Source organism: Notolepis coatsorum (assembly GCF_963971535.1).
Source record: "Notolepis coatsorum genome assembly, chromosome: 4".
Lineage (NCBI taxonomy): Eukaryota > Metazoa > Chordata > Actinopteri > Aulopiformes > Paralepididae > Notolepis > Notolepis coatsorum.
The window spans coordinates 115,203,702-115,212,080 of NC_140168.1; the positions used below are offsets into that span (position 1 = coordinate 115,203,702).

The following is an 8,379-nucleotide window of genomic DNA, read 5'->3' on the forward strand; positions in this document are numbered from 1 at the left end:
CACAATGGGTCATGACAAACCAATTACATAATCCAACATATGTGTAACAAACTAACATATTCCAGTTGACTGTATCTTTTTTGGAGGATTCGTTCAAAAGCTATTCATACTTCCATTTGTCTATCTATGGCGGATTCATTCAGACGGAAAAAACTAAATAACAACATCTAACTTGACTGTTTCAGCCAATCAGAATCAAGAAATGTGCATGCCATTGTATAATCAAATATAACATCCATATCATACCAACATAATCCATCTAGAAAATGATATTTTTAGAGACAAAAAAAAGCATGCATCTTCTACTGATTGATTGGTCGATTGACTTGTTGATTTATTGTCCTCAGCCGGTTCTAAAGGTTCTGGAGGTGTTGGATCTCGGGGAGAACAGAGTGGGTAACGAGGGGATCCAGACCCTGAAGGAAGCTCTGATGGTGAACCGCTCCTTACTGCACCTGGGCCTGTCCCACTGTCACATCACCTGTGAAGGTAGGACATCTCTCATGTGTCACATCACCTGTGAAGGTAGGACATCTCTCACGCATCCATCACCTGTGAAGGTAGAACATCTCTCATGTGTCCATCACCTGTGAAGGTAGAACATCTCTCACGTGTCACATCACCTGTGAAGGTAGGACATCTCTCATGTGTCCATCACCTGTGAAGGTAGAACATCTCTCACGCATCCATCACCTGTGAAGGTAGAACATCTCTCATGTGTCCATCACCTGCAGTAGAACATCTCTCACACATCCATCACCTGTGAAGGTAGAACATCTCTCATGTGTCCATCACCTGCAGTAGAACATCTCTCACGCATCCATCACCTGTGAAGGTAGAACATCTCTCATGTGTCCATCACCTGCAGTAGAACATCTCTCACACATCCATCACCTGTGAAGGTAGAACATCTCTCATGTGTCCATCACCTGCAGTAGAACATCTCTCACACATCCATCACCTGTGAAGGTAGGACATCTCTCACGCATCCATCACCTGTGAAGGTAGAACATCTCTCACGTGTCACATCACCTGTGAAGGTAGAACATCTCTCACGCATCCATCACCTGTGAAGGTAGAACATCTCTCACGTGTCCATCACCTGTGAAGGTAGAACATCTCTCACGTGTCCATCACCTGTGAAGGTAGAACATCTCTCACGTGTCCATCACCTGTGGAGGTAGAACATCTCTCACGTGTCCATCACCTGTGAAGGTAGAACATATCTCACGTGTCCATCACCTGTGAAGGTAGAACATCTCTCACGTGTCCATCACCTGTGAAGGTAGAACATCTCTCACGTGTCCATCACCTGTGAAGGTAGAACATCTCTCACGTGTCCATCACCTGTGAAGGTAGAACATCTCTCACGTGTCCATCACCTGTGAAGGTAGAACATCTCTCACGTGTCCATCACCTGTGAAGGTAGAACATCTCTCACGTGTCACATCACCTGTGAAGGTAGAACATCTCTCACGTGTCCATCACCTGTGAAGGTAGAACATCTCTCACGTGTCCATCACCTGTGAAGGTAGAACATCTCTCACCTAACTATATAATTAAGTGAATATAAAAAGATGAGAAAAATAAACACATTTATACACATACCATCCAGTGCTTAGATGGGTTTCCTGTTTGAGCCAATGAGCAATGCTCGCTGTTTTTGCGGTGGCTCACAAGTATTTAGAATATTTGTTCTATTTTGTCCCAATGAATGCATGAATAATCGTACGATACAAAGCACTCTATTGATCCCTGGAAACTGAAACTGAAACAGACTGAAACTGAAACGGAAACAGACTGAAACTGAAACAGACTGAAACTGAAACTGACTGAAACTGAAACTGACTGAAACGGAAACTGAAACTGAAACTGACTGAAACGGAAACTGAAACTGAAACTGACTGAAACTGAAACTGACTGAAACTGAACCTGACTGAAACTGAAACTGACTGAAACTGAAACTGACTGAAACTTAAACTGACTGAAACTGAAACAGACTGAAACTGAAACTGAAACAGACTGAAACTGAAACTGACTGAAACTGAAACTGAAACGGACTGAAACTGAAACTGATTGAAACTGATTGAAACTGACTGAAACTGAAACTGAAACAGAATGAAACTGAAACTGAAACAGAAACAGAATGAAACGGAAACTGAAATGACCTGAAACTGAAATGGACTGAAACTGAAATAGACTGAAACTGAAACTGACTGAAACTGAAACTGAAACAGAAACTGAAACTGACTGAAACTGACTGAAACTGACTGAAACTGAAACTGAAACAGAAACTGAAACAGAAACTGAAACAGAAACTGAAACTGACTGAAACTGAACCTGACTGAAACTGAAACTGACTGAAACTGAAACTGACTGAAACTTAAACTGACTGAAACTGAAACAGACTGAAACTGAAACTGAAACAGACTGAAACTGAAACTGACTGAAATTGAAACTGAAACGGACTGAAACTGAAACTGATTGAAACTGATTGAAACTGACTGAAACTGAAACAGAATGAAACTGAAACTGAAACAGAAACAGAATGAAACGGAAACTGAAATGACCTGAAACTGAAATGGACTGAAACTGAAATAGACTGAAACTGAAACTGACTGAAACTGAAACTGAAACAGAAACTGAAACTGAAACTGATTGAAACTGAAACTGGAACAGAAACTGAAACTGAAACTGAAACAGAAACTGAAACAGAAACTGAAACTGAAACGTACTGAAACTGAAACTGAAACTGACTGAAACTAAGACTGATTGAAACTGAAACTGAAATGGACTGAAACTGATTGAAACTGATTGAAACTGACTGAAACTGAAACAGAATGAAACTGAAACTGAAACAGAAACAGAATGAAACGGAAACTGAAATGACCTGAAACTGAAATGGACTGAAACTGAAATAGACTGAAACTGACTGAAACTGAAACTGAAACAGAAACTGAAACTGATTGAAACTGAAACTGAAACTGAAACTGAAACAGAAACTGAAACTGAAACAGAAACTGAAACTGAAACGTACTGAAACTGAAACTGACTGAAACTAAGACTGATTGAAACTGAAACTGAAATGGACTGAAACTGAAACTGAAACGTACTGAAACTGAAACTGAAACTGACTGAACCTAAAACTGATTGAAACTGAAAGTGAACACTCTCACTCGCAAAAGGCGCGGTGGCTTTGGCCGAATCCCTGGCGGAGAGCCGGCAGATGCAGCGGCTGGACATCGGTGGCAACGAGGTGCGGGTGGGAGGCCTGATGGCTCTGGCGCTGGCGCTGAGGATCAACCTCTCCCTGGTCCACCTGGACATAGACCACGCCCCCAGCGACCAACAGGTATGTCCAGGTAGCGATCGGGGTACATCAGAGTACATTTTGTAGGAGAAAACCCCAATGAGATGATACAAAATAGAATTAAAACAGTTGGATTCGGATTTGAATAAATAATGTACAGACACATTTTTCAAATTTGACCAAGCTTTAATAAAACTTCTGACAATTACAAAGATCTGTTTTCTGGTGCACCAGGAAAAATATGTCAACATCTTTGACTGCCAGGTAACCTAACAGGTAGATATATTACCAGGGTGACGGTTGTTACCTTAAAAGGACATTCACTTTGGTTTTTCACCAAACCTCACCATCTCCCCGTTCTGGTTTGTGTCTGGCTTGTGTGAGAGGAAAGTGTGGGGGATGGTATATTGAGCGCGTGCACGTGCCTTAGGTTTAGGTTTACTTTATTTGTTCAAGGGGGACAATGTACATTAATAAAACAAGCCTTCATCTATGTCTATGCGTGTGAGACGGTGCGTGTACAAGAGTGTGTGCACGTGAAATGATTTAACACCTCCTCCAAATACCTCGACCATGTGTACGAGGGCATGTGTGTGTGTGTGTGTGAGAGAGAGAGAGAGAGAGAGAGAGAGAGAGAGAGAGAGAGAGAGAGAGAGAGAGAGAGAGAGAGAGAGGGGCTTTAAAGAACTTGTTAAAAAGGACTAAAATATGTCCCTTTAAAGTCCTTTGTGTCTCAGTCCATCGGTGATCCTCTTCGTCCTACCTTCCACCGTTGCAAAATAAGTTAAAAAAAATAAAAAAGAAAGAAAAACGATGCCATAACTTTAATACATGCCCCGCTGGATTCACAAAATAATTACCCGCACTTGCCATCTGTTTGTCATGATTTTATCTCTGCTAACTTATTTGCATATTAAAGCATTCATTAAAATCTCAGAGGAGCAAGACGCTTACTTCAAAATTAACTCTAAAGGCGATATCTGTGTGGTCGGCTCCTTAAAACATGCTTCTCATATTGCGTTGTTGTTGCTGATGTTGTTGTTGTTGTTGTTGTTGTTGTTGTTGTTGTTGTTGTTGTTGTTGTTGTTGTTGTTGTTGTTTTTGTTGGTGGTGGTGCTGTTGTTGCTGATGTTGTTGTTGTTGTTGATGTTGTTGTTTGTGATTGTTGTTGTTGCTGTTGTTGTTGCTGAATGTACAGTTTTGAGTAAAACATAAAAAAAAATCTTTCAAAAAAGTATATCTTGCAGCATATTTTTTTTTCTTATATTAAAATATATTTAGTTTTTAAGAATTTGTAAAGGATAGGCAAAAATAAGCATGTGCTTCAGCCTATTCCTTTTAATAATGTAATTTTGCATTTTGTGTGTGAGCTTGCCTTGAATATGTACATTTGTGATTTTTTTTTCTTTTTTCTTTTCCTTTTGTAAGTCCACACAGGTGTGTTTGATTTGTCTGTAAACAAGACCGAGAAATAAACTTCATTCATTCCTTCCTTCATTCCTTCATTCATTCATTCATTCATTCATTCATTCATTCATTCATTCATTCATTCATTCATTCATTCATTCATTCATGTAAGAGTGTTTCAGTAGTGAATGTAAGAGTGTTTCAGTAGTGAGAGTGTTTCAGTAGTGAATGTAAGAGTGTTTCAGTAGTGAGAGTGTTTCAGTAGTGAATGTAAGAGTGTTTCAGTAGTGAATGTGTTTCAGTAGTGAATGTGAGAGTGTTTCAGTAGTGAATGTAAGAGTGTTTCAGTAGTGAATGTGTTTCAGTAGTGAATGTAAGAGTGTTTCAGTAGTGAATGTAAGAGTGTTTCAGTAGTGAATGTGTTTCAGTAGTGAATGTGAGAGTGTTTCAGTAGTGAATGTAAGAGTGTTTCAGTAGTAAATGTAAGAGTGTTTCACTAGTGAATGTGAGAGTGTTTCAGTAGTGAATGTGAGAGTGTTTCAGTAGTGAATGTAAGAGTGTTTCACTAGTGAATGTGAGAGTGTTTCACTAGTTAATGTGAGAGTGTTTCACTAGTGAATGTAAGAGTGTTTCAGTAGTGAATGTGAGAGTGTTTCAGTAGTGAATGTGAGAGTGTTTCAGTAGTGAATGTGAGAGTGTTTCAGTAGTGAATTTAAGAGTGTTTCACTAGTGAATGTGAGAGTGTTTCACTAGTGAATGTGAGAGTGTTTCAGTAGTGAATGTGAGAGTGTTTCAGTAGTGAATGTGAGAGTGTTTCACTAGTGAATGTGAGAGTGTTTCAGTAGTGAATGTGAGAGTGTTTCAGTAGTGAATGTGAGAGTGTTTCAGTAGTGAATGTGAGAGTGTTTCACTAGTGAATGTGAGAGTGTTTCAGTAGTGAATGTGAGAGTGTTTCAGTAGTGAATGTGAGAGTGTTTCAGTAGTGAATGTAAGAGTGTTTCAGTAGTGAATGTGAGAGTGTTTCAGTAGTGAATGTAAGAGTGTTTCAGTAGTGAATGTGAGAGTGTTTCAGTAGTGAATGTGAGAGTGTTTCAGTAGTGAATGTGAGAGTGTTTCAGTAGTGAATGTAAGAGTGTTTCACTTGTGAATGTGAGAGTGTTTCAGTAGTGAATGTGAGAGTGTTTCAGTAGTGAATGTGAGAGTGTTTCAGTAGTGAATGTAAAAGTGTTTCAGTAGTGAATGTGAGAGTGTTTCAGTAGTGAATGTAAGAGTGTTTCATTAGTATTCCCCTAATCGGCGCCTCATACATACACACACATGTACACACACACATACACACATGTACACATATACACACATACACACACATACATACACACTAGGGGTGTAACGGTACACAGAAGCCACGGTTCGGTACAAGTTTGGTACAACAAGAAACAAATATTTATAAAGATATTGAGCATACATTTGTAAAATGTGCAATCCTAGTTTCACCTACAGTAGTGTTGTATGAGACGTATTCATCGTATGGCTGGATGTACCGAACCGCGACGTCCGTACCGTGAAGTCGCATTCACACACACACACACACACACACACACACACACATACACACCCATACACACCCATACACACACACACACACACACACACACACACACACACACATACACACACACCCACCCACATACACTCACAGACACAGACACACACAGGGGGGTTAGAGCGGGTCTAGGTATTTTAAGGGCATGGTAATAAGGGTATTTTAAGGGCATGGTAATAAGGGTATCTTAAGGGCATGGTAATAAAGGTATTTTAAGGGCATGGTAATAAGGGTATTATGGTCTGTCTCTGTGTGGCTCCTCTCGGGGGGTAGGGGGGGCGATTGTATTAAAAAGCAAATCTTTCCATCAGAAAACAGCGGGGGTCCAGATCAAGTGGGGGGGGGGCATGACGATTCTATCTCCACAGGGTGGAAAAAACGAGTGTGGGTATGTGTGTGAATGAGTGACAGAGAGAGAGAGTGAGGTGTGTGATGGCTCTACTTAATCCATATATATATATGTGTGTATGAGAGAGAGAGAGACAATTCTAAAAAGAGCATTCAAATTCCACAATCACCTAAAAGAAAGTGACCCAGACACAGTCCACAACATAGCCCTCACCTACAGAGAGACCCTCGATAGATGCCCAGTCAGCCAGATGGTTCTGGGACTCTGCTCACAAAGACAAGCAGAGCCACCAGACAGAAACCACACTGGACTAAATCAAATTATAAGAAAACAAAAAGAAAACTATCTGACACATTGGAAAGAAACAACCCAAAACCAGAGCAAAATGAAATGCTATTTGGCCCTAAACAGAGAGTACACAGTGGCAGAATACCTGAGCACTGTGACTGACCCAAAACTAAGGAGATCCTTGACTAGGTACAGACTCAGCGAGCACAGCCTAGCCATCAAGAAAGGCCGCCATAGGCAGACCTGGCTCCCAAGAGAAGACAGACTGTGCACCCACTGCACACAAGATGAGGTGGAAACCGAGCTCCACTTCTTAACACCTGCCCACTATACCAAGACATCAGAGACATATACTTCCCACAAATTGCAAACACCCAAAGAGACTTTGAAAACATGGACAATAACTCAAAACCCCCATACCTACTGGGAGAAATACAAGAATGTGCAAACACAGCAGCAAGATTTGTGAGCTGCTGTGACAAGAAAAGGACATCCAGCGGAATGCAACCACCATAAACACTGTACAAGAAATTCCGTCTGTAATGTACTGATTGCTTTTGTTTTCTCTGTTTGATTGTTTTGTTTTGATTGGCTTTGGCAATGTAAACTTATGTTTCCCATGTCAATAAAGCCCATTTGAATTGAATTGAATTGAGTGAGAGAGAGAGTGTGAGAGAGAGAGAGAGAGAGAGAGACAGAGAGAGAGACACACACAGATAGAGAGAGAGAAAGAGTGAGAGAGAGAGACACGCACACAGATAGAGAGAGAGAGAGAGAGAGAGAGAGACACACACAGATAGAGAGAGAGAGACAGAGAGTGATAGTGAGAGAGAGAGTGAGAGAGAGAGAGAGAGAGAGAGAGAGAGAGAGAGAGAGAGAGAGAGAGAGAGAGAGAGAGAGAGAGAGAGAGAGAGACAGAGAGAGACACACACACAGATAGAGAGAGAGACAGAGAGAGAGACACACACACAGAGAGAGAGAGAGAGAGAGAGAGAGAGAGAGAGAGAGAGAGAGAGAGAGAGAGAGAGAGAGAGAGACACAGATAGAGAGAGACACACAGATAGAGAGAGAGACAGAGAGTGAGAGAGAGAGAGTGAGAGAGTGAGAGAGTGAGAGAGAGAGAGTGAGAGAGACAGAGAGAGAGACACACACAGATAGAGAGAGAGATAACACTGATAACAGATCTGGATCCAGTATCCTTCAGTTCATTCACAGTCAAACCCCTGACCCCACTCTCCGACCACAGTCAGATCACTGCATACATGAAAAGAACTGAGTCTCTCAAAAATCCCCCTACACAGCCCAGTCAACTACATAACATCCCCAAATACTACAGATGGTCCCAGAACAGCATGCAGGACTACCAGAGAGCCATCGCCAGTGATGAGACACAATCACTGTTAGATACGTTCCTAGCCACGC

The 8,379-nt window shown here is 41.2% G+C and overlaps 1 protein-coding gene across 1 annotated transcript in view; it reads left to right on the plus strand.

Annotated features, from left to right (window-relative positions):
* The window catches only part of LOC311226660 (uncharacterized protein), a gene marked incomplete at its 3' end in the record, with an annotated part of 96,297 nt that overhangs the window by 48,896 nt on the left and 39,022 nt on the right, over positions 1-8,379 (plus strand). The window contains exons 15-16 of the mRNA XM_084312076.1: positions 348-489; positions 3,186-3,352. Coding sequence (XP_084168202.1) covers positions 348-489; positions 3,186-3,352 — 309 coding nt within the window. The remainder of the gene's footprint in view (positions 1-347; positions 490-3,185; positions 3,353-8,379) is intronic.